The sequence below is a fragment of the Bidens hawaiensis genome, unplaced genomic scaffold (assembly GCF_021521415.1).
Source record: "Bidens hawaiensis isolate Kalapana, Puna unplaced genomic scaffold, B.hawaiensis_p1.1 tig00001035_1, whole genome shotgun sequence".
NCBI classification, from domain to species: domain Eukaryota; kingdom Viridiplantae; phylum Streptophyta; class Magnoliopsida; order Asterales; family Asteraceae; genus Bidens; species Bidens hawaiensis.
In genome coordinates this window covers 266,550-294,378 of record NW_027491061.1, presented here as the reverse complement: position 1 = coordinate 294,378, position 27,829 = coordinate 266,550, and the positions used below count along the sequence as shown (strand labels likewise).

The following is a 27,829-nucleotide window of genomic DNA, read 5'->3' as shown; positions in this document are numbered from 1 at the left end:
AAAAATAACGGTATCTATATCAAATACCGAATTCGAAAAAGTGTATATTCGTTGTATGTATTGGTTTGGTTTCTGTTACAGGTTTGGACTAGTTATCCATTCCAACTTCTTGATTATTCACACATGCAAATTATTTACACACTTACTGGAAACTGATAAAGTCGTAACTGGTGTGATTGGATACAGGTTTATGCGCTAGGAGGATTTTTCATTTTGAAGTGGGCGTTGACAAGATGGAATGAACGAAGGGCAAATAATCAGTCTGCTGATGAAGAAGATTCGCCGCCACCACCAGCAGCCACTGATGGAGGCAATAAATAGTAGTTTGAAATGCTGTTAATAATATTCTATGCACTTATGATAAGCCAGCTACATAATGTAACCACTTTTAGGTTGTAAAAATCTTGGAGTTGATCATCTTGCCATGTGCTGATGTGCTTTAACCTTACTTTAATTATTTATCACTTTGGCTAACAGTTGATTACTTGATTTAGATGAGAGATGATATGTTTAGTTTGAATGCTTATAGAATCCAAAAACAGTAGCAAACAAATGCAAATAAAAAAATGGCAATAACAATAATAACAAAGGCTCAAAACAGCACATTTATATCACTTTATTGACCAACAAAACTTACCAGAGCCTATTTTTACATTTCTAGTTTGATAAACAACACATCTACCAAGAATCTGTACACCTCAAATATATACCAACCATACAATGAAATCATGATCAATCACCTCATTTGCAACAAACTGTTGCACCACCCACCTCTACCCTTCACCTATACACTCCTAAAACCGAACTGAACCGCCCATACACGTCTTTAAATTATATATTCAAAACCGCATGAGAACAACCTCAAACTGTACATCCCGGGTGTCAGTACCTTACTATATACTACCATCAAGAACCCCGTGAGTCAGTTTGTCATTCGGGTTGAAAGTAGCTATCATAAATAGACAACCGATCAAAAGCATCATAATTGGCTCTCAAACCAAGAAACTGACTCTCGAGTTGAGCACAACTAGAATCGGGCCACTTACATCCGCCATCTCGCGTCCGTTGTGGGCACAGGTTTTCACAAACTCTAAGAATTGGGTTCTCAGAAACATCATCATCTTCATCAGGCGTTAAGGTAACGGATAGGGGCGTTTCCGTCTTTTCATCATACGCGTTTGGACTGCCTCTGGTTGAACGAGATGAGGTTAATCTTTCAGGTAGGTTATTTAAATTGCTTTCAATGTTGATTGTGCAGTCATCATTTCCTGACACATGTATTCTACACCCGAGAGATTGTATTGCTCGTTTAATAATATCGTTTTCCCGGTTGGCTTTTCTTGCCAGATTCATGGCTGTGCTACTGATTTGTTTCTCGTTGCGTATTTCAGCTTTTACAGCTTCCATTGCGGCAATCGTTTCTCGGGCTTTACTTTCAGCAATATTCTTTGCCTGTTAATATTAATTAGAAAAAAAACAAGCATTAATGGACCAAACTGATTAACTGCCAAACTACAAAACCGACACGTTTGGATCTCAAACCAGCCAACTTTCCTTAGTCTGGGTGGTTCCGTCAGCTTCAACTAGGGCTGTAAACAAACCAAACGTTCAGCGGGAAGTTCACTTACGTTCATTTGTTGAACAAAAAACTTTCATCCGGTTAATAAAATGAACGAACATAAACAGAGGCTGTGTTCGTGAACTTTCGGCAATGTGTTCATTTATGTTCGTTATTATACATTTGTTTACACCTGTTCATGTTCGTCTGTTTATATTCGGTCACTAAAAGGTTTTCATATTTTATATTATTAAAAATTTAGTTTTGTATTCTTACATCTAAACTTTATTTTAATTAGTTTACAATCTTAACTTTTACGCTAGAACCCCTAGTACTTAAATATATATTTATTTTGGGTGATTATGTCCCATACTTGAGTTTAAGAATGTATATTTATATTGATCAAATTAGCATATGTTGGTATGTGTGTGTTTATGAAATCAACAAAACTCATTTCCTTAATGAATGAAGACAAGCAAGGAATTTCATTCGCTTTGTGTTAGTGAACCGTTTGCTTAACCAATAAATGCTTAACGAACAAACACAAATAACGTCTAGTACTCTAGTTCGGTTCGATTAGTTTACACCCTGGTTTCAACGGTTTTGAACACCACTGAATTTTATCAATTGAAGTAACTATCAAACATCAAAGAGGATATTAACAAGAGGAACTAATAAGGGATTATATCAATTACCTTTTGAAGTTCAGCGATTCTATCCACCAAACTCCTACATTGAGCTTCAACCTCACCAGCTTGAGCTTCTGCAGGGCACGACCACCTCAGATGAAACTGGGGCCACAATGTCGGAGCTAAGGCGGCGGCTGGCGGCAATAAAGGACCATCATGTTTAGATGGGTCATAAAAGAGGTTGTAGTGCACGTGAGAACTCCCCCCTGAGGCACGCATGTCATCTAAATACATCCATAAGCATCCACATGCATCAGATACACCATATTGTTCTCTTTCCTTCTCACTGAAAATTAACATATAACAGTCTTAAGGGTTAATAACTGTTAGTTGTGATGTTCTGACACAAAAGAGTTGGGTTCGTTATACTTGCCTATTGCACAAGAAGTTCCCAAAACGACAAGAAAGCGAGCAGTCCAAAAAATCAACCAAATAAGCCTGCAAATGACAATTATTAAAACTGATTTAACAAAAGCAGTTAAAACAAATATGTCAAAGAACACAGTCCATTAATGAAAGATACATACCGATGAGAACTCGAATGCAAAAGGGTACATTCGCAATAGTTGAGAGACACAGTCAATCCACTGTCAAATGAAACACAGGTGAACTGGTTAACACCTTAATGGTTCAGTTACATCAGTATAATGATATCGAAGTTATAAGATTTAGACTAGCAAATGAACCGAACGAACACGAACAGAGCATATCTGTGTTTGCTAGTTTAATTTTAACTAAACAAATGATCGAACACGAACAATTAAAGGAACGAGATTTTCTTGTTTGTGTTCATGTTCTTTCGTTAAGAAAATGTGAGCGCCATGTTCATTAAAAAAGTGAATGTGTTTGTGTTCGTTTATGTTTGTTCATTTAGAGTATAAACGAATGGTTCACGAACGAACATAACTGAACATAGATGAACGAACATAACAGAGCTAAAACCAATTAAAAGTAAATGTGAACAGTGTGTTGGGCCTAAAAAGTTATTAAAACTAGACTAAACTGTAATGCGTCTAAAGTACTTAAATACATATTAATGAATGTCAACGAACGAAACGCAAACTTATGAACATAAACAGAGGAACATCAACAAATGTAAATGAATGTTCACAAACATAGATGAACGAATGAGACATGTGTTCCCGTTCGTTCGCTTATTAAATTAACAAACTTCTCGACGCACAGTTTATGAACGATTCACCGAACGTTCGGTTCATTCACAAGCCCTAATAAGATTGCTTAACATTTCTATCAAACCAGATAGAAAAGATATGCATATCAAAAAGGCCCACCTGAAGAAATATTGGAGAATAATTGTTTGAAGTTTGTGTCTGATTAGGCATTGAAGATTGGGACGGGAATGTGCCAGGTTGCTGTCGCATAGGTGACGACGCGAAATTTGTGCCTGAAGACTGCCTCGGTAATTCTGAACCGCTCCCAGATAAGCCTGCCATTCCAGCTCGTTCTGCAAATGGATGTCCAAACGCAAGCCAATCTTTTTCCACAAGCGCCTGCCTCAAAATAAAGATTTTTAAAAAACTGAATTATTTTTTATTAGCTGACAAGACATAAAACATACCTGAAATCCCTTAAAAGTGCGGTAATATGGATCAAGTAACAAACTTGCAAGAGCAACTAGCTGACTTGTTCTGTCCCATCCATCACTTTACAAAAACAATTACATGTTATTCAAGCAGAATAATAGATTAAAAGCCACGGGTGATGCTGATATGTACCTGCAATGAACAAGCACAGTTGCTGACTCGATTGCAACACGAGCAGCAATCCAAGCAGAGCCCGCCAGCACATTCTGGATGTGTATTAACCAACCACTGTCACCGAGTGTTGAAACAGATGCAGACATACTGGTGAGATTACCTCCGCCCCATGACCATCCACCATGTCTCTGTCATATAAAAGTCTCAGATAACATGTATTCTTAACCTTAGAGTTGACTTTTAGGGATTATACCAAGAATGATGACATTCCATCTGATGATCTGGTTCCATGTGTATCCAAATAGTCTCTGAGACGAACAAGACTCTCTCTCATGGCATGAATATTATCTATCCCAAAGAATACAATCTACATAAACGAACACGTAGTCTGTTTTATATAGATATACTGACATGACAAACATACTATTTAGGTCAAACCTTTGACAGACCTCAGACTGGAAATAATTGGAAGATGACTCTGAACCACCTCCCATTGCTCCATTTGCTAAAGCATTCTTTCTAGGTCTTGCATCAGCAATATATAACTTCCTAGAAAAAAGAATAGAATGATATAAAATGTTTTACAATAAGATGATATACTTTAAACAACAAATTAGTGAGAAAATATTGAATAAAAGAGAAAACCTATTTTACCTGCGTCCTCTTTTTCCACCAGGAAGTTCAGTACATAGAGCACCAACCAGATTCTCGTCAGCATTGCTGCAATAAAAGTATTGTAAGACATTTTTTCAAAAATATTACTACGCATGCATTAGGAGTTATGTGGTAAATTTACACCAACCTTCGCATATTCATCATCAGACCAACCAATGGCTGGGAGGATCGTGCAAGAACAGCTCCAGTGCCTGCATACCATTGAACAAAAGTACATTTGACTTAATTACTTAAAGACCATACAAAATGTCAAAAGATGATTACAGTTTAAATTGAAAAAAAAATCCAGAACTTACGTCTATCACACCATGATATTACAGGCAAACGACAACGTGCACGAAATTTACAAGCTTGCAGCACATCTTCGTCTCTGAAAATCAATAAACAAATTCCAGATCATAGGACAAGTTGTAATCATCATTTTTTTTTGTAACTTGAAGTTTGAACTATAACATGTCTTACCTAATGGATTTTGGTAATAACAGAGAGAATGGGTAAGTTGAACACATTTCATAAGTTGCATTAATGTCACTAATCCTCCACCAGTTATTAGACGACGTGAAAGAACCACTTTCAATGGTGCTTAATGATGAATGACGTGATTCCACACCAAGAAGACGTAAGTACTCGTTAACTAAACGCACTCTAGGGCTGGTATTGCTGAATCTTGATGGGCCAGAAGAAAAGGCATACAGATCCCAGAGCCTTGTGGGCCATGCGCACCTCAGTAATGCTTCAAAGACAGCACGCCTCTGTAAAAATCACGAATTTATTTAACTATTGTTGAGAGTGATTGGTTTCAATATAAAAACTGGAATATAATGAGTTGTTAAACAGCTGCCAATTCTGGTTAGATGGCTTTAAGCTGTCATTACATAATTTACCTGTTTAGTTCGAGGCCGAAAAGCAAATATAATAATCCTCATATCTTTTCCTGCAAAATGGAAGGCATGAACATGCAGATCTCTTAGCTCACATGCACTTAGCACATATTTAAGAATCATACCCTACAACTACCATCAACCCTAAACAGCCAACATAATGTTATACTAGATTTTGGTTAATTATTAAGTCCACTCTGAAAACTTGAGCTTTCAACTTATCACTTTTAGTTATACAACATCAATACCAATTTCACAATTAAAATATCAAGATAGTCATGCAAAGCCAGTAACTTTTTAGAAAACAGATTTTAAAAACAGTTATCGGGTGAAGTCAGACATGCATCGACAACAAGCGATGACATATGACATTACAAGAATAGAAACAGATGGCATACCGATAACCTGAAGAAGCCGTCGTGTGGGAGTCTTATCAGATTGCCTAGGTCCTGACTGCTGCTTTATTACCTATATCTCACCATAACAGATTAAAAATAAAATCAGTATAAGATGAAAAAAAAGGATCTAGTGGCTACAGACCCTTTAAAATTATAACAAAATTTTAATACTTCTAAAAATGTATACAAAATCATTGGCTAGAAGAAGGAAATAGTCTATTAGCGAGTTAACAACCGACACTTTCAAATTAAAACATAACTTCTATATCTTGTAGTTTAAAGCAATTGCAAGGATACAACTAAAACAGGGATTTGAAACAGATAAGCATGATGCTATCTGATTTTTGGGAATGAACAAACCGGGATCTAATGTAGGTAAAACTATTTAATTATATTTTATCACTTAATATTGAAAGGGTAATGTCAAAAGAAAAGGTACTAGAAAATGTAACATCTACCTTTCGGTAAAATTTCAATACACAATTACCTATTGACCCATTAGCAACTAATACAAGATATTAGTGTGATTAACTGTGGTCCACATGCTCTATCCATTTTGTCTTATCCAGGGGATTTTTGGTATTATGTTATATGTCAACATTATTAAACAATATCTCAAGTTGGGTGTTCAATTATGGATCTTCCGATTCATCCTAGTCCTCTAAATTCTAATATTCCATTTTTCAAGCTTTCGGGTTACCCGATATGTATGTCCATGTGTGTGCATATGTTAAGACTTCAACAACATGGTTTCATATGTTTTCCTTAGTTGCTAAAGAGCTATGACTGCTATGCTAAGCAGTTAATGCGGAAAAATATCAAATATCGGTCAAGGAGCGATATTTGAGATATTGGTTATCGTGGTGAGATATTGGTGGGACATAGGTAATTTTAATATCATGTAAATTTCATATATATAGCAATTTAACACTAATAATTCAGTATCCCTCCTACCATTAACAAATTAACCTTTTGCAACTTGCAAAACACTAACAATTGTAGCAAGTAGGAACTGATGAAGACTTAAAACACTAACATTGAACATTAAAAAATGATAATTAAGACTTAAAACGAGAATGTCGGGAATATCAATGATATATCAGTCAAATATCGGTCAATATCGCCAATATTATTTTGACCGATATTTTACCCAGGGATCAATGACCGATATATTCGTGATATCGACTGCATAGCTGCTATGAAATCTGCAAGCTTTCCATTACTCTTAGTTGTATTCCAGATTATGATTGAATCTAGAACTCAACTACATTCTTGTCCAACAATCAGCATAAACAGAATTTACGAGATTTATTATAAATTTTAACCAGAAAACCTGCTTATGATTGCATCAAATTTAGAATATTAGATAACCTGAACATGAAATGTGTTCTCTTAGAAATATTAGCATGTGATTGGAAACTGAATTACAAAACTGTGTTTATAACCAAGATATGTAGATATATGTTGGAAACTGACGGTTCAAAATATGTCAAAGCTTTTGCAGCTATACGATTGTCAAACTACAGTTCCTTAATCCTTATTACATACCATGTTCTGAAAAGAGCTCTTGAAATGTCACCTTATCCCAGTGTTCTTTTAAAAAGGCTAAGTAGGCGTCTAAGTGGTGTAGAGGCGTAGAGCTATGTTCACGATTTGAGAATAATTAAGTATTAAATTGAAGATATTAGTAGTGTTTTGACCTTCTTCACTATAAATTTGAGCATGGCTTCACACAGACCAAAAATTTTTCAACATGACCTAACTCTTTCATTTGTTGTTTGTCCTTTCACTTGATTTCGTTCTCTATTATCACACTTTACATATCCCTTCAAAGATTTCATTTTTCAGACTCCGCTAACTTCTTTATACAGAAGTAGCAGAGCCATTTCATGCTAATAAGTAATAAGATACCTCTAAACATTGGCAGAAACCCTAAGGCCTAAACAATAACTCAATGTCACAATAGCAATAAATTAAACTTACAATCTTGTTGAATCTTTCAATGGTGGCCAATGGTATAGTTCCTAGTGCGATAATATCCCTGGATCCTTCACTCTGGAAAGTGAAAACACAAAAAAAAAGGAAGAAGATATAAGATATAGGAGTGTTTCCAAGTACCGATAAATGCGCGCAGTTCACACAAACATATATCATATGATGTTTATAGAAACCAATACATAAACCATGCTGATCAATATTCAATAGAAGCAGAAAATGCATGCAAGAGACTGAATGACACAATGAGGAGTGAACAACTCAAATATAATATCAACTAGCTTTCAAATTATGATACTGGCTAATGCCATACAAGCACGTCAGAAGTATTTTATCTGTATGTACTATCAGCAAGATGTAAACTTTCTGGTCCATCGAATACAAGGATAGTTCTGTATATACTGAGACAGCTTTATGGGATTTTTAAACCAATAAAAACATACCAATAGACCATAAACAGTTTCATGTTGATCAAATCTATTACCAAATCCTTGGTGCACATTTTAAGCAAACAAATTTGTATAGCATATGCAACTGCCTTGTGGAAAGGGAGAAAAATGTCAGTAAATGGAACACTTACCAAAAAAAGAAGACGGAAATTGGTCACGAACAAGGTACCTGCTTCATCTGTATTAACAAGAACGCCATATCCCTAAAACCAAAGAAGGAAAACTCAGAAAAGGCAATTTCATAACAAAGTCAGTGTTACTAAAATCTCAAAACAAGGATAAACACCAGGATTTAAGTTTCATCATGACATCAAAAGTATCACAAAATTCAACTTCAAATGCGATGTTTTTAAATAACACTTGGAAAACAACTTTTATTTTGTTCATAAGTGATTGAATATCAGCAGGTCCTGTATATTGCACATCATTAACTCTTTAACATTGCTCACTAAATAAGGTTATCACACGTGATTAATGGCATGTCCTAAGTGACATTACTTGACATGTTCCCCTGTTATCAATTTGTTGTTGGGTTCGTAGGCCTTGTTGGCCCGGTTTATTATATGAAGTCAAAAGAGGAGACGGGTGTGGGCGGTCGGGCCCAAGCCCGGCCCGGTTTAGATTTCTTGCATAATAATTTACTAACCCTAGTTCAGTCTCTATATAAACAACATTATGTACTTGTAATATTTTGTCACTCAATAAAGATATACCTAGTTGCCACCCGTGGACGTAGGTCAGTTTAGACCGAACCACGTTAAATCCTCGTGTTCGTTTATTGCTTTCGTGTGTGTGTTCGGTTTCGTGTGTGCGTTTAATCCTAACAAGTGGTATCTAGAGCTTAGGTTCGGATCACACGAAGAACACGGGAACCAACCTTCCGCCGCCGCCACCCTACTGCGCTAGAGTTCCGCCGCCGCCGTCGCCGTACGACTCTCGCCGCCACAACAGCCGCTGTCGCGCTCGTTGTAGTTGTTGGGTTCTGTTTTTTTTTTCGAAAGCAATTATCCATAGCATCATGCATCTCTGCAAGAAATAACAAGAGTTTGAATATAAGGTTTTTTTGTCTTTTTTGTTGGGAAGAAAGTGGCGTGACCACACTTTGACCAGAAGCTTAATTTCTTGGCTTGGAGCATTTGTTCACCAAAATTTGGTGTTTGTTCTTTTTTTTTTTGGCCGTAACTAGGGCAGTGGCCCAAGTTAACATATTTTTGGAAGCCTAAAAATATATATTTGGAACAGCAGCTCACATTTATTTCTGATCAGCTCCGGTGAAGCATAGTACGAGACATGAAAGTTTGAATCAAGATCCTATTTTTGTTGAAAAACAGTTGTCAAGTCAGAAGAAGCGTTAAAGAAACGGATAACCAGTTGCCAACCGCGTTTGTCAGGTTTTATCGTTTCAGTTTAAAATTTCAGTTTCTGATTTACAGTTCGTATTTCCGCTGCGGTTTAAATAGGTTGATTTTTAACAGAGTTCAGTAGAACAGTCGTTAAGTTCAGGCTCGTGTTGCTGTGTCTGTCTCTGTTTTATCCAGTTTTTCGTTTTAGTCATTGCCATGGCAGAAGACGGAAAGTTTTCGATACAGAAGTTTGACGGACAGAAGTTCGGTTGGTGGAAGATGCAGATTGAGGCACTACTTTGTCAGAAAGACTTGGATGTAGTGCTTGAGGATGAAAAACCAGAAAAGATGTCAGAAGCAGATTGGAAGAAGTTAGACAAGAAAGCTAGGGCTTGTATTACTTTGTCGTCGGAAGATGTGGCGTTTAACATCATGAAAGAAACCACAGCACGTGGTATGATGGAGGCGCTATCCAACATGTATGAGAAGCCTTCGGCAGCGAATAAAGTCTATCTTATCCGAGAGCTAGTGACAACAAGAATGAAAGAGGGTGGGTCAGTTACAACTCATATCAATAATCTTAATTCGATCTTGTCCCGCATAGTGTCAGTTGACATTAAGTTTGATGATGAAGTTCAAGGCCTCTTGTTATTATCCTCTTTGCCCGACAGTTGGTCGCAAACAGTGACTGCAGTTTGTAGTTCGTCTACAAATATTACTTTCGATGGGATTCGAGATCTGATTCTGGGAGAAGATTCAAGACGCAGAAGTTCAGGTGAATCATCAGGCAATATGCTAGTCACAGAAGGTAGAGGTAGGGGAAAACAGCGAGGCAGTGGGAGCAGGAAGAGGAGTCAGTCTAAGACTCGTAAGGATATTGAATGTTGGGGTTGTAAAGAGAAAGGACACTTCAGGAATCAGTGTCCGAATGGTAAGAAAGAGGTGAACGTTACAGAAGACGACACAGATGACGGGGTCAGTAGTGATGAGGCTTTGGTTTGTAGTGTTGAGAGTAGCGTTGATGCTTGGGTGATGGATTCTGGTGCATCGTTTCATGCCACTCACTGTAGTGAAACGATGAAGAATCTTAAATTTGGGGATTTTGGAAAGGTTCGACTAGCGAATGATGATATTTTAGAGGTTACGGGTATGGGAGACGTTGATTTGATAACTTCAGCCGGTACTTCTTGGACTTTGAAAGACGTGAGGGTTATTCCAAGTTTGAAGAAACGTTTGATTTCAGTTGGGCAGTTGGATGACCAGGGGCACGATGTTAAGTTCGGGAATGGGCAGTGGAAAGTAGTCAAAGGGAATCTCGTGGTTGCTCGTGGCAAGAAAATGGGTTCGTTGTATATGGTCGATATGTCACCGAAAGGAGTGGATCCAGTTTTGGTGAAAGACAAAATCCGGTTCACAGAATCTCGTGGGCAGAAGAAGGTTCGTTTTGCAAGTAACAAACCCAGAGCCAAAGTGAAGATTCAGGATGAACGAGCTAGGAAGGTTAAATCAGTTGGGGGACATCGTGACAGTGGGAGCACAGGTCGTGTTTCAGTTACAGTTCCAGGTCGACAGTGAATTAAGAAAACCAGTATTCCAGCTGTAAAAGTCTCTCCAATGAATTACTTGCTGAATATGGAGAGTGTTTGTTCTCAGGTTATCTCAGGATTCGGTAGTTCGTTACAGTGGGAGCCGGTAGAGACAGAGAACGGGTCAGGGGCAGTTTCAGCCGTGACTGACGTGTTGGAGCTCCGGGGAGCTTCAACGGGCCTTCAGGTTAATTGATGAGAAGGCGGTGGCAACTAGAAGAAGTTTAATGTTCAGATTACAGAAGTACAATCAGGAGTGCAGACGAGAGTACTCAAGGCCTCCGAGTGGGAGATTGTTGGGTTCGTAGGCCTTGTTGGCCCGGTTTATTATATGAAGTCAAAAGAGGAGACGGGTGTGGGCGGTCGGGCCCAAGCCCGGCCCGGTTTAGATTTCTTGCATAATAATTTACTAACCCTAGTTCAGTCTCTATATAAACAACATTATGTACTTGTAATATTTTGTCACTCAATAAAGATATACCTAGTTGCCACCCGTGGACGTAGGTCAGTTTAGACCGAACCACGTTAAATCCTCGTTTTCGTTTATTGCTTTCGTGTGTGTGTTCGGTTTCGTGTGTGCGTTTAATCCTAACATTTGTTGCAGTCTAAGTTGATACATATGCTTAAACTGACAAAAGCCTTCATAAAAAATTGATAACATATCACTATATCAGTATCACAGGCTCAAACACATTCTTAGACTCTAGACACAAAAACAAACCACAATATGTCTAGACGCCAACCAGGTTACCGTTCAACATGAAACCGAGATCGATTAATCACTATCTTTTCTAAAAAAAGTAGTTAAACCTGACACCAAATAACACATGCCATAATAAATTATCAAGTATGCATTAGGTTTCACATTCACACTACATTTCAAATAATCAATCCACACATACAATTAGTGAGAATAATACTAATTAATTTAATAATTATACCTCAGCGAGAACCTCCTCAGCTTCATATAAGAAATCAGACAATCCATGAGGAACAGGCCTTGAAATAGGCTGCTGTAAACAAATTCACATCAATTAATAATAATACATTAGTAGTAATAATAATAATAAAGAGCTAGGGTTTGTATACATCAATTTTGGTCCACTCAATAGCGTCCCAACTACCGGCGCCTTCGATGATCCTATCGGAATCATTGAGTCGAGTATCCGACTCACGCACCGAATTTGTCCGTCGATTTCTGTTCATCGCCGCCTTCGATCAATTAATAATAATAATGTCAAACCGATAACCGACTTCTTCTGGTGGTGACGGAGAAGAGAAGAGAGAGGAAATTGAGGGATTCTTCTGATTTTCGTACGAGTTTGGTCTTCTCACTTTGTTGTTATTATATTATTATTATTATCATGGACAAATTATTATTATTATTATTATTGTTATTTGAAAGAATATGATTGTTTTTAAAAAAGAGAGAAACGAGTTAAATTTAATATTATAAAAGTACCACGCGGTGGAAATTTGGTTGGTGTCGGTTTGGTAACTTGGTTTTTTATCGTACCGACACATAAGACTTTTTTGGCAAACGCGTGGACTATTCGTTAGGATGTACGATAGTTAGTGTTAAGAAAGGTTTTTAATAACTACGTGTACAGAAGTTGTGGTGGGCATGGGCGGATCTAGGTATGTGGGTGCGGGTTCACGGGAACCCACTGAGTTTCGTATTTTATAGAAAACGCCTATGTGATATATGAAAGTGAACCCACATATAAATTATGAGTGAACCCATAGATAAATTGGAACCATGGTAAAACACTTCACTTTTGTTGTCCAAACCCGGGTTCGATTTCCTCTTCCATCAGTATACTTCTTATTTTTTTAACCGGTTACCAAACCCAGCTCTCTCCACATGCATACACTGAACATAGATAGTTACACCTTGAAGAGACGTGGATCGACTCACTGGTAGACGATCTACTTTCCTCGGGTGTGATTATGTTTCTTCACCGATGGTTCTCTTGGATCTGTGTTCTTCCACCTACAAAATGAACAGCACCGTCAACTTACCCCTCAGAAAGGGACAGAGGGGTCCTCTTTGGGGTAACCCTCCGGTGTGAGAATAAGTATTCTGTAGGAGAAGATAATGTTATCCGTAAGGAAATCTGGAGAGTATTGCTTAGTAGCTGAATACTCTGTAACTGTCTGTGAGTGAATGTGATTCAATATGATTGAATGTGAATGAATGAGTATGTTACTGGCTGTAACTGTCAGTTGTTGGATCATTCAGTGTCTCTCCTTGTGGAGTTGATGCTGTATTTATAGTGCTAGGGTTTCCACTGATTGGGCTCAGCCTTGTTGGCCTCCTCCAATTGCTCTGCGCCACGTGTCCTCTGGGACACATGGTGCTTTCTCATTGGTTATAATCACGTGGTAGCACATGTGTTATGCTGAGTTGTCCACCTTTCATTTGGCAGCTGTCAACATCAGCATATTCTTATTCCTTAAAAAGATACCTTCTGGAAGGTTGTCTGACGTGCACAATCAAGGTTGCCCTAATCCTGATTTGGATAAGGACAAGGTTGATTATGTGCATGTGTGATATGCGCCAATCCTGAGGATGCGCGAGGTCTTCTCTTTATTCTCACGCGCAGATGTTTCATGCGCAGATGTGATATGCACGAGCATGTGATATGCGCCGCGCGCTGATGCGCCGCGCGCATATGTGATATGCGTGAGCATATGTGATGCGCGAGCATATGTGTGCCTGGGCATATGATGCCTGAGCATGTGTGGTGCCTGGGCATATGATGCCTGAGCATATGTGATATGCGCCATGCGCATAGGTTTTGGCTTTGTTCCTTCGTAATGTCTTGACTCTTGTCTATATCTTGTGGGTTGACCCGCTTTGCTCGGTGTTGAGGCGGGTACATACCTCTTCAGTGTTCAATTAGTTTGTAAGTTTATTTGGGTGTGCGTGTTTGTTAATTTTGGAAACCCGTACTGGGACAGGTATATAACTTGTTCATAATAAAACTGTTTTCTTTTTGTATAGTATGTATTAAGTGATAAACCTTAACCAACCCGAGCCGTGAAATCGGCCAGAACCATCAATATGATCCGAACGTCGAACCGATCCAGATCATCAAACCGACCAGAACTGTGAACCCACTCAAAAATAATTCTGGATCCGCCACTGGTGGTGGGAGTATTGTTCATAGTTCATACCGACCACCACAATCAATTTTATATATAAAATTATATGTATTAACAGTTTTTTTACTCGGCGTGTTGCGTCGGAGCAGCTGACAAAGCCCAAACGTTAAAACCCGAGCGCTGGTAAAACCTGAGCGTTACCACGATGAGTCGACACGAATTCAGTCAATCCCGGCTGCATTCGTTACAATATATATTAATTTGAGGGTTAAAACTCAAAAAATTAATTCATCAAATGAACATATAAAAACATTAACATATAAGAAAACAAAATATTTAAGACGATGTTTATTTGGTTGGCAAACTGTAACATCCCGAAAATTCTAGAATAATATTTAATGTTATATCTGCGTCGGGTGAATTATTTGAGTTAGTGGGATAATATGATAATAAAGCTTAAGGGGTAGCGGACTTGGTTAATAGAATTAAAGATGGACCAAAAAGGAAAGATGGGTCTTAGGTCCATGGGCTTAAGGGAGTATAAATACCCCTTAAACCCTAATCCTTTCCATTTTTATCCAAATCTACACATAGCCTACACCTTGATAAACATACACAAACACCATCCTATAACCCGAGCCAAGATTTGAAGGTGAAAACCCGAACCCGTTGGTGCTAGATCTTCGTGAAGAACCAAAACAACATCAAGGCTTAACCGTGTTAGTAAACCGACTCGTTTAAGGTACGTCTATATTTAGAAATCGTTCATATATGTTCGGATTGGTTTGGGAAATCATAGATCTGTTATAGTATGTTATAAACGAGTCCAAAGCAACAAATCTTATGGAAATCGATTAACATTTGATGGGTTAATTGTTAGCCTAATAGAACCCGTATATATATGCCTAAATCACACCCCATAAACATGTATATTTGGTCGAGCAAAGGGTTAGGGTTTGTAGGCGTTGCTTAGACGATTCCAATGATACCTAAATCATGGTATTTCGTTAAGAAATGAACCATTAATCGCAAATCTGATATAATTTGACTGTTCCTGTTCTTATCAATTTTGACTTTGACCCTAGAGTCAAAGATCTGGATAAGAACTGTTGATAGTTCGTTATGGTGGATCAATTCGTTACGCGTGCATAACGAATGGGGCTCATTCGTGTGAATTGATAACGAATCAGCCCTTAATTCGTTAATCACCCATTCGTTAAATAAGATAACGAATCTGGTGATTCGTTATAGGCTCATTCGCTATGCTGAGATAACGAATTAAGTCTTGAGATGACGAATCAGATGGTAATAAGGGACGAATCTGGATAACGAACTAAGGAAGGTTATGTAACGAATTAGATAGCGAAATAGGCTTAATTCGTTATAGCAATGAGTTAGCGAATTGGATAATAATATAAAAATCCTAATGGAAAATGCGTTAAGACAGCTAGTGAAAATAAAATTTTTCCAAGCTCACCTGGCAGCTTAACCCCAGCCAGAGGCTCTGCCCCTTGGACCTCGCTAGGGGCTGCCGCCCCTAGAACCCCGCTGCCAGGGGCGCTGCCCCCGAACCCCCCGTTCGTTGTGGGCTATTGTTATACTAGAAACGTGATATGGGTAGTGATAGTTAATCGTTACGTGTAATTGTTATACAGTTAGCCGTACACACCTCTCGGAAGGAGTAACCATCAACAGTGAACGTAACCGAGTTCAGGTGAGTTTCTAGCCCCATTTCCTTGTTATGTTTTTCGGGGCTGTGTGCATACTCGACGTGATTAGTTAATACACTTACCTTTAGTGGTAAGTGTATGCTATATATGATATGTGATAGATATGAATGATTGTTTGTCGGTACGCGAACGATCTTCGGATATTGCGCGTACTGCCAGGTTAATAATAAAAATATGAATATTGTATGTAATGTAAAGATGATTGCTTGTCGATATGTGAACGATCTTCGGATATTGCACGTACTGACAGGTTATAGATATAGATTTGAATATTGTATGTAATGTAAAGATGATTGTTTGTCGGTACATGAACGATTTTCGGATATTGCATGTATTGCCAAGAATAGTTATTGTCTCCTTATATAGATATTAAATAATAAATTACGTACAGAGTTCCTTCTACGGATAATATGTATAGAGTGTTCCTTCTATGGAAAGCATAATGTTCCTTTAATGGAAAACATAGTGTTCCTTCTATGGAAATATATAGGATGTTCCTTCTATGGAAGTATATAGAGTGTCTTTCTATGGAGAATTTATACAGAGCATCCTTTATGGAATATATATATATAGCATGGGCAATAGTCATGGTTCTTTTAATAGATATTATGTGACGTTCCTCTTATGAATATTCATATAAGGTTAAGATATGTATGTATGTAAGATATGTGTATGTATTGTATGTCGCCTGATTAACTAGAACTTACTCAACGTAGCTGACTTTTAGTATGCACGCAGGTGAATATGATTAAAGAGCTAGCATGAAGTTGGCACATGGCATGGATTGAGGGGCTGGCATCTGAAGATGAAAGAAATGGTGTTTTAAATATGATGTTTATTATCATGGTTTTAAAGAAAGGATTTAATGTTTTGTAATGAATGATTTAAGTTAACGTTTCCGCGAAAGTTTTAATAAACTCTAATTTGTAGAACTGTGTTTATGAGTAAATCCAACGCTAATGTAGGGCTACCGGGTTCGGGGCTTTACACAAACACGGGCGGTGGTAAAACCCAAGCGTTGTCAGTCCCGAGCATTGAGGTGGTAACTTAACACGAATTCGATCGGTTTTGATTACGTGCCTTATGGTACCGGAACTAAAAAACGAAAAAATATAAAACTTGATGTGGACGGGGAGGGTCAGTCGGTAGCGTTGTCAGTTATGGAGTTTAAATAAGGCTGCGAGTCTGCATGAATTCGGTCGGTTTCTTTTAGATTTGTTATGATCCCATAACTAAAACAAAAAAAATTAACATTTAGTCGATTTTCATTACGTTTATTATGGTAACTGAACTGAAAAAAAAAAGTCATCGACTAATACCATACCGCCAAGTGGCCCAATATGCCACTTGCGGCACCAAACTTGTTAATTGTATATAGTAATAATTTACCTATTTTGATAGTGTTACATTAACATCTCTGGATTTATTTAATAGATATTTGGTGATTTTTTTTAAATAGGTTAAAATTTATGAAACCATATTCGAAGTGTGTGAAAATAATGATATGAGCGGAGCAACGAATGAGCCAGAGTCAAGGTAAGTTTGTTTGTTAGCTCTCATGTTAGCTGGCATGTTGAATTGCTCGTTTAGGTTGTTTAATATAAGGTCCAAAATTTAATATAAGTTACAACCTAAAAGTTAACAGATATTAATACACACATATGTGCGTAACTATGTTACTTTTGTATACAATAATATGTGTATAGAAACATAAAGTTCAAATATTTATAAATAAACGAGTTGGCTCGATTTTTTGGGAGTCAAACTCGAGCACAACAGTTTAGCTTGTTAAGATAAATGAGTCAAGCAGGATCGTTTAACATTGAGCCTCAAGTACGAGCCCAATCTGGCATGATTCGGCTCGACTCATTTACAACTATAATAATATTCGTTACGAAACCAAATTCAATATGCAATCGTGATAATCATGTAATATTCTTTTACGTGACATTTGACATATATAATAGCAGTTAGAAAGATAATCTAATAAACAGTTACGTAAGAATCTAAAATCTTATTTATAGTTCTTATAGTCCTCCATCTAAAAATTTTATGTTCTAATTAATCCGTATATGCTATTAAGTTTATAATATATATGCTCATGACGTATGCTTACTGTTACTTCTAGAGGATTTAAGATTTACAGGAAAAAAATTTATATGAAATAAAAGGTATATTAAATTAAAATAATGTTCGAATCAACAACTTCTACAATGAGTGGAGCATATCCGTTACAAGTGGGTCCGGTTAGGTGTCCTCTAGTTTTTCACACTCCCAACAATATCTGGATTTTGGAAGTTTGTGTTAGGAAGAAAGTGAATACTTTTAACCTAAATGTTAAAAGGTGGTCCTCAAATCCCAGACACCCATTGTATCAATACCAAATTCCTAAATTATAAACTTATTTGATGAGATGTTTTTTATTTTAACTAACGGTTAATGATTCTTAAAAGATATTTTTCTTCACATAATCAACACTTTTCTTAATAAAAAACATATCTAATAGTTAATGTTCTTTTAATGAACGAGAAAATAGAATGAATAAAGGAATGAAATGGAATGGAATGACTCATTATAGTTTCAATGTCTTTTTTGGTTATCATGTAAAAAACTATAAATGGAATAAATAATTAACTAATGTTGTTAGATTGACAAAAAAAAAGAAGGAATAAAATAAAATTGACGGGTAGCGGTGGTAGATGGAGTGGGTGTTGTTGGTGGTGAGTGGTGGTGGCGGTGGTAGTGGCGACAGTGGGAGGCGATCAGTGATGGTGGTTGGCGATGGCAGGTGGCGGTAATGGTGGGGTTGTGGGTGTTAGCGGTGGTGTAGAGGGAGATGGTGGGTAGGTTGCGGTGATGGTGGTTGTGGAAGGTGATGGTGATGGTGGTGGGTGGCGGTGGGTGAGGGTGGGGGTGGGAGGGTGGTGGAGATGAGTAGGGTAAAAGAGGGGATGAAATGAAAAAAAAACAAGGAGGTGGATTGAATGAATTTGGAATGTTTTAGAATGAATGAAATGGACAATGTAGTGGGTGATTTCATTTCCTTAACCAGTGACGGATCTAGACTAAAATCTAAGGGGTAACGTTCAAAATTTTTTTTTAACGGATTTCATACAATAAATGAATTTTTTTACCATATTTCATATAATAACTGCTTTTTTTACTTGATGTTGGACCGATATCATCGTTTTTTTAGATTTTTAATTTAAAAAAATTAGTACCAAAATTTTTCCGTTTCATCTTCCAAGTTCCCTATTTTTATAAGAAACAAAATTTAAACTATAAACCCTAAATCAACTTTAATTTACACATAAACTCTAAATCTCTAACTAATTTACACAATTTATATAAACAAATTACAATTACATTTTTATATAAAAGTAGAAAAACACCTAAATTGAACAACTAAACGTAGAAGAGGGATTGAGGGAGCATCGGGCATCGGCTACTCGGCTGTAGAGTGGAGGTCCAGTAACCAGAGGAGGGTAGCTAGGGGTTGGGGAAATGTAGCGTGGAAAGAACTGCTGAATGAAATTTTGTTTTGTTGAATGTTGATGTCCGGCCTAAATCAAACGTCCAACATCAAGGAACAACGAACAATGTTTTATTTGATTTGGACTTTAATTCTGTTGGGCTTTAATTAATTTTAGTTTTTAATTTGGTTGAAGTTTATACAAATAGGGGTAACGTTAAATTGTTTCAGGGGTAGCGAATTACAAAAACCGACCAAAAGATTACTAAATTTGCACTACCGACGAAAGTTGAGGGGTAGCCAGCTACAAGCTAGCTCCACCACTGCTTAGCCAACCAAACACACTTTACTTCATTCCTTTGTAATGGTCCATTTCATTCTCCCTCTCACTTCTGCAAACTAAACACCACCTTAATCATTACCACTTCAAACAAAAAAAAAACTTCATTGAAAAAACACATACGCCCCAATATTGCCTCATAATGTCCAGTGGAATAATGTAGATGCATTATCCGGCGCCCATGCAATGTTTCATAGTCTTAACTGATACTTTTGACAGGTATCTTGAGGGAATTATTAAACTAACCCACTGGTTTGTGATACGACTCGTTTCATCAGTTAATTTGGTTATGGGCCTGTTAATTCGTTTTTACGCATCCCTAATCTTGATGCATATTACCCAAAAATAGTGTCATCAAAGAAGTCCTAAATCTTTCGGCCACAAGTATCCACATTTCAAGTAGGCATTTTATCAAATATATACAACATGTACTCTTTTATCACTATTGAACCATCATTAACTTCTATGTATTAATTTCACACTCCATAGCTGAGCTTTAGCCGAGTTTCGGCTTACTTAAGGTTTTTCTCACCATATATAAATTTTAGTAAAAATACATATGAATTAGTAAATAATAAACAAGCTAAGCTCGAGCCCAAAAAAAATGTCACGGGCCAAGCTATAGCTCTCATATACCGAAACGAGCCGAGGTTCAGCCTAATCAAGCATGGGCTCAGCTCGAATCATTTACACTCCTTAGTTTAAAGTAGGGGCGTGCAAGTTCGGTTCAGTTAGTTATAAGGCCTTAATCATAACTATAACTGAATGGACGGTTAACTATAGATCAGTGAACTGTCGGTTATGAGTTGATTTCAATTAAGTTCGGTTATGTATTTTATTATTATTATTATTATTATTATTATTATTTTTAATCTTCTTGAAATTGGTTGGGTTATGTTTTCTATTATTTTTTTAATCTTCTTGAAATTGGTACGGCTATGATGTTCCAAACTCAATAATTATGATCTTCCAAGCTATATTATAGACTTATAGATAGCTGCAACATAAATTTAGATTTTCAAAGCTACAAACGAACGTATAAAAGATGGAAATAAGGGCATAAACTTTGGAGAAAACATAAATATACAAGGTTCAGTTGTTGTTATAGTCAACGAAGACACATTAATCGTAATCGTAACCAAAACCATAACCATAACCATAAACAAATAGTTAATTAATCATACTCACTTAACCATAACCATCAATTTTGTTCGGTTATTGCTAATAGAGTTGAGCAAATAAAACGTTCAACTGACTCGAAAATCGAACCGAAACCGAACCGGTTTGAAACAGATTATGTTTTGGAACCGATTGAAACCGTAGTTTCAGAACCGGTTGGTAATTTTCCCCACCAAACCGGTTACCCGGGCAAAAACCGCTCAAAACCCGAACATAAACTGATCATAACCTGATCAAGAAACCATTATCAATTCGAACTTAAACCGGCTTTGACTTTTATTGACCAAACCGATATGGTTTCAACCCAAACCAGTTGTGAGTTTTAAATCGGTTTGTGCATCTGATTGCTAATTTCGATTAGCGTTTTAGTTTTCGGTTATGATTCGGTTTTTTTTACTTGATATAGACTTCAAAGTTTAAATAAACAAAACAAATGAAAACAAACTTCTTCTTCTTCTATATGTCCTACCGTCCCTGCAACACCACCATTCTCCGGCGAACCTCCATACTTTCCGGCAACCCAAACCCATCACAAACCACCCACTCTTTCTCCACTATCCTCCCACCAACAAACTCACTCCAACAAACCAAACAATCACACGCCATTGCTCTCGTCAACGGCCACCTCCCGCACACCATCTCAATCGCCTCAGCTCTAATCCTCCAATACGCCACTTACAGAGACCCATCAGCCTCACACACTCTCTTCCACCAATCACTTCCATACACCAATTCACCTTTCTTATGGAACACATTCATACGATCCAACACTATTGCCGGAGTACACGACGGGTTCAAGGTTTATAATTTAATGATTCGTAGTGACGTCAGACCTGATGATCATACTTTCCCATTTGTCTTGAAAACGTGCTCGGATTATTGCGAGGCTCCGAAAGGCAAAGAGGTTCATGGGATGGTTGTTAAGTTCGGGTTCGGGTCGAATGTGTTTGTTCGGAACACGCTTTTGAGGTTTTACGAGAGTGTTGCGGGAGTTTGAATAATGCGTTGAAGGTGTTCGATGAAATGCCTAAAAGAGATGTCGTGTCGTGTCGTGGAACACACTTATTGCAGTGTGTTCGGGGATGGTTTGTTATGATGAGGCGGGTAATGTGTTTAGGGCGATGATGGATACGGTTAGGCTGAATGTGGTTACTGTTGTGAGTGTTTTGCCTGTGTGTGCAGCAACCGAGGACTGGTTGATGACGAGTGAGGTGCACGGGTATGTTGTGAAGATGGGGTTTGGTTGTCATGTTATAGTAAACAATGCTTTTATTGACGCGTATGGGAAATGTGGTGATTTGAGAGCGTGTCGCCAAGTGTTCGATGAAATGCCTGAGAAGAATGATGTTTCGTGGAATGCTGTCATCACGAGTTTAGCTTACGTGGATTATAAACAAGATGCTATAGGTTTTTTTAAATCGATGGTCGAAGAAGGTATTGTGCCAAACCTTGTTGCGGTTTCTAGCATTCTTCCGGTTTTGGTTGAACTTGAATATGTTCAATGGGGAATCGAGCTTCACGGGTTTAGTATTCGAAGGGGTATGGAATCTGATATATTTGTAGCCAATTCTTTACTTGATATGTATGCTAAGTTCAAATACCCAGTCAAAGCATCCAATGTGTTTGATAATATTGATCCGAAAAATATTGTTACATGGAACGCCATGGTGGCTAACTATGCTCAAAACGGCTTTGAATCGTTAGCTTTGCATACGGTAACAAGGATGCAAAATCATGATCAAGTTCCGAATGCTGTAACGTTAACAAATGTACTTCCCGCATGTGCACGAATCGGGGCTATTTCACATGGGAAACAGGTGCACTCGAGGTCGATTCGAGGTGGTTTTGACTCTCAGTTATTTGTTTCCAATGTGCTTGTAGACATGTATGCAACACGTGGTCATTTGAATCTCGCACGAAAAGTTTTTAACGTGTCGTATAAAGATCGGGTTTCGTATAACACGCTCATATCAGCTTATTCCCATACAAACACTTCTTTCGAGTCATTAACTTTGTTTCGTGAATTGTTGTCAAAAGGGCTAGAACCGGATGCTATTTCGTTTTCTAGTGCACTTTCGGCTTGTGCGAATATGGCAGAGATCAAGATTGGTAAGGAGATACACACAGTTTGTGTGAGAACCCGTTTTTATAATCATCTAATTGTTTCAAACTCGGTTTTGGATCTTTACACGAAATGCGGACGTATTGATCTTGCTCGGAAGGTGTTTGATGAGATGCCTAAAAGAGATGTGGCTTCGTGGAACACAGTTATTATGGGGTATGGAATGCGTGGTGAGATCGATGCTGCAATTAGTATGTTTGAAGCCATGAAAGGCGATAATCATGATAATGTGAGATGTGATTCGATTACTTATATAGCGGTTTTATCTGTTTGTAGTCATGGAGGGTAGAGCTGCACAAATCGGGTACACCTTGAAAACCCGAACCGGTTCGGAACCGGTTTTTTTCAACCCGGGTAGAGAATGACACCGGTTCCAGTCAGGAACCGGTTCGGTTCCCGACCCGAACCGGTGCCCAGATATGCGAACTTTTAAGAACCGGTAGGGTATGAACCGGAACCAGTTTTTACGTAAAAACCGGTTCCACCGGTTTTTTTTGAAATTTAAAAATTAGAGCCGTTAGGAACCGGTTCCAACGGCTATATAGCCGTTTTTGACCGTTGGAACCGGTTTTTTAACTATAAATAGGGTATTTTCTTACTAATAATAGCAAGTTTCAAAACTATCAAACACACTCCAATTCCAAAACCATAAAACACACTACAAACCAAAATTAACCTTAAACCGACCACAAATGGCATCCAATGATGACGTTGTTATGGTGATCGAAACAACAAGATGCCCCGATGTTTGGGTCCATTACGATTTGTGTCTCATGACCGACTCACATGAGTTGGCACGTTGCAAATATTGCTCGAAGTTTCTTAAAGCAGGGTCCAACTCGACATTACGAAAACATACGAATAAGTATTGTCGAGAGAAAAAAAGATTGGAAGATAAAAAAAAGGAAGTGGGAGAGTCGTCCGGCTCTACAACCCAAAAATAAGTATTCCCGGATTAAAACGACGGACTTTGTTTTTTATGTTTTAGTTGTTATGTTTAGTATCGTTTATGTGTTAATAATGTTTGTAATAGTTAGTTTTTAAATAAATAAAATGTTCGTCGTTATTAAAAAAGTAACAAAAATTAATCGAACAAATTATAATAAAACATATAGTACAATTCTTCTTCGTCGAAACAAATAATTTTACCAAAACAAATAATTAGTCGAACAAGTTACAAATAATTTTACCAAAACAAATAATTACAAGTAATGGTGAAACAAGTAATGGAAACAAGTTATATATAGGTTTGGCCCAAAAACCGGTTCCAACGGCTATATTACCGTTGGAACCGGTTCCAACGGATATATTGCCTCAAAAACCGGTTCCAACGGCTATATTACCGTTGGAACCGGTTCCAACGGCTATTTGGTGTCTAAAAAACCGGTTCCAACGGCTATATTACCAACCCGTCGGAACCGGTTCCAACGGCTAGTTTGACTTTTTGTTTGACCCTTGAAAAAAAACCCGTCGGAACCGGTTTTTCCGGGTACGACCCGAACCGGTTCCAAATAATAACCGGGTAGGAACCGGGTTGGAACCGGTACTGAAATATATATAGTAGAACCGGTCCCGATTTTCGGGTACAAAAATACCCAAACCGGGTATTGTTCCAACCGGGTTGGAACTGGAACCGGTTCCGGTTCGGTTCCACCGGTTAGGTTCCGGAACCGGTTTTTTTGTGCACGTCTAATGGAGGGTTAGTTGATTTAGGAAGGAAGTATTTTGAAGAGATGAAGGAACGTAAGATTGAACCGACACAAATGCATTACGCGTGTATGGTTGATCTTTTGGGTCGGGCTGGGCTAATGGGTGAGGCTGTAGAGATGATCAACAGGTTAGGATCGGAGGCGGATGCGAATGTTTGGGGGTCTTTGCTTGGAGCTTGTAGAATTCATGGGAATATTGAGTTGGGTCAGTGGGCTGCGGACCATATATTTAAGCTGAAACCGGGCCATTCTGGTTACTACATGTTGCTTTCGAATATGTATGCCGAAGCGGGAAGATGGTATGAAGCTGATAAGATTAGAGAGTTAATGATGTTTAGGGGAGTTCAAAAGAATCCTGGTTTTAGTTGTGTTCAGCAAGCTGACAAACATATATATTGATTTTGATGATACTGTCAGAAAAGTTGTTATTACTTTTTAGGGCAGTGGTATGTTCAATAAACCGTATAATACACTTGTATATAGGCATATAACGTTGTTTATATATAATATGAGAGAAAGGGGGTTGGTGGTGGTATAACGATCTTATGTGTTACACTTAAACTAATAGTTACAAGTGTTGAAGCGGTTCTAACAATTCCTACTTAAAGTTGGTTTTGTATTAAACGTCATCACATCAACAACTATACCCAATAAATCCCAACAAAACACACTTTCTTACCCAACAAAACTGCTTAATTCAGTATCCATTTCACATTTTACATTTGACAAATAAAAAAATAACAAGTTTTTTTTACCCTGCAAAAGTACATCTAAACAACTGTGAAGATACATCTCACCTGCAATTAGGAGTAGGGATGAGACCGGTCGGTACCGAAAATCCTGATCCCAAAAATCGCAAATTCTTGGTTCCGGTACCGGTACCGAAACATTCGGTATCAGTTCGGTACCGGGACAGTACCGATATTGAAGGTAAAATTCGGAAAATACCGGTACTGAAACTCAAAACTTTGGTACCGATTCGGTACCAACGGTAACGTACCAATACTAAATTTGCTCATAATCCCTAGTTAGGAGCAATATCATCCTAGAAATCTCGTGACCATAACGACCACTCTTCAAAATACCAAACACGTCGTTTTTGGTTGGTTTTTATTTCTGACTCAATAAAACCCGTTTTGACCCAATAAAAAAACGAACATATTCGTAGACAGTAAAAACCAAAAACTTTTTGACCAATTCAAAAAATGCTCAGATGTATCTATTGTGTCTGATGTGATGGCATAGGAAAACCATAGTGATATACATCAGATGTAAGCTTCTATATGCACATGGGTTGATGCATTCTTATAGTAAATGTTGACTTTTTTTGTCACGCCCGTAATTCTTTAGATATGCATACTCATTTTACAACCTCTAGTTAATTACTTCAGAGTGTAAAGGAAGCAAAAAAAAAATTGAAACCTGTATGCACCTTGGTAGTTGGTAGTCTACTACCCACACACAATAAAAATATGGCTATCAGACATTGATATTTTACTACCTATACCTTTATATATATACTTTTTACCTTCCATGTTAAGCTGCAGGTAGTAGCAGTTTTGAGTGTTTTTTTAGGACTTTGTCTTAGCCTGCACTTCATCAAGTTATGGTCAAATTCAATTAGAACCTTCATCAAGCACCTCCTCGTTGGTAAGACCAATCTATGTTTGTCCAAAAACTTACCTGATAAGTGAGAAACTACAACTTTGCATAAGTTTGAACATTTCATGCCTAAAAAAATTGCAACATAATAAAAAAAACTATAAATAATGCATAAACAAAAACACCAAATCGCTTACTCTGACAAAATAAGGCAGACCCACAAACATCCGTGGACCTTCACTCAGCATACACCCCACTTCACATCATCACAGTTTAATAACCCCTGCACACTACAAAATTCAAAAGAATATAACACAAAAAAATAATAATAATAATCAAATTCAATTAAACAAATTATTAATGTAAATCAGAGATAAACATATAGCAGTTAACAACTTGTCCAGATTGGCAATCCTAAACTCCCGGTATACAGCTTAGCTGATCCGATGGGTAGCGTGATACCACCAGCAATCTGCAAATTAATTAGTTAAAAACAGATTGAAGGTTTTAACATAATGCAAAAACAACCGTAATTGGATTATAAAACAGAAGATAACAATTATCTAGACGTTTATTACCTCAGATAACAACCCGAATGAGGATAGCAACCAACAGAATATGACACGTAGCAAGCAATGATAACATATAACAGACACAGTAGCCATACTCAAGAAAACACGATGACTAAGGTAAGCCTACTTAAAGAGACAAAGACGAAGGCAACATCAAGAGAGTTACTACGCCCATCCATTTCTTGCAAATGCATCTCTACATCATCATGATGATTGTTCTTTAGATATCCTTGGAGAAGAACACAATAAGTAACATCACTTGGTGGGTGACCACTCTCTTCCATTGTAAGAAACAAGTCTTTTGCATCCTGCAAGAGACCTTCTCGACACAAACCACTAATCATCACAGTATATGTCCTAACACTAGGTTGCAAACTTTTATCAATTATGCCACGAAAAAGATTTCTTGCAATGTGGAATTTCCCACCTTTTCCCTGTCCCATCAATGATGATATTGTAAACAACGATATGTTTGTTTAGTTTGCTATCACCCATCAAATGAAACAAAGAAAGAGCCTCTTCTACTTTATTGTTGTTGCAAAGACCCTCTAAAAATATTCCATAAGTGCACTCGTTTGGAATTTGGCCTTGTGCTTACATCTCATTGAAGATTTTGTGTGCATCTACACAATGACCAACCTGAAACACATCTTGTAACATTGTGCTGTAAGTGGCGACATTCGGTTTTATACCTTTCCCGGCC

The 27,829-nt window shown here is 37.6% G+C and overlaps 1 protein-coding gene and 1 pseudogene across 2 annotated transcripts; one reads left to right on the top strand and one right to left on the bottom strand.

Annotated features, from left to right (window-relative positions):
• Positions 1-589: 589 nt before the first annotated feature.
• Positions 590-12,550, bottom strand: LOC143556670 (phosphatidylinositol-3-phosphatase myotubularin-1-like). Of its 2 annotated transcripts, none has more exons than XM_077045938.1 (19): positions 12,382-12,550; positions 12,234-12,305; positions 8,495-8,566; positions 7,903-7,974; positions 5,920-5,989; positions 5,525-5,574; positions 5,103-5,392; positions 4,937-5,010; positions 4,768-4,831; positions 4,620-4,685; positions 4,415-4,514; positions 4,219-4,332; positions 3,984-4,153; positions 3,827-3,911; positions 3,540-3,758; positions 2,775-2,834; positions 2,617-2,685; positions 2,254-2,529; positions 590-1,452 (listed from the first exon to the last, which is right to left on the bottom strand). In XM_077045938.1, the coding sequence occupies exons 1-19, from the start codon at positions 12,496-12,498 to the stop codon at positions 931-933; spliced, it is 2,562 nt and encodes an 853-aa protein (XP_076902053.1). In that variant the 5' UTR covers positions 12,499-12,550; the 3' UTR covers positions 590-930. The 2 variants fall into 2 exon arrangements, with proteins under 2 accessions (XP_076902053.1, XP_076902060.1); XM_077045945.1 differs by having other exon boundaries at positions 12,234-12,302; positions 12,382-12,530.
• An 8,916-nt stretch (positions 12,551-21,466) lies between these two features.
• LOC143556341 (pentatricopeptide repeat-containing protein At3g57430, chloroplastic-like) lies at positions 21,467-25,374 on the top strand (annotated as a pseudogene).
• Positions 25,375-27,829: the final 2,455 nt, after the last annotated feature.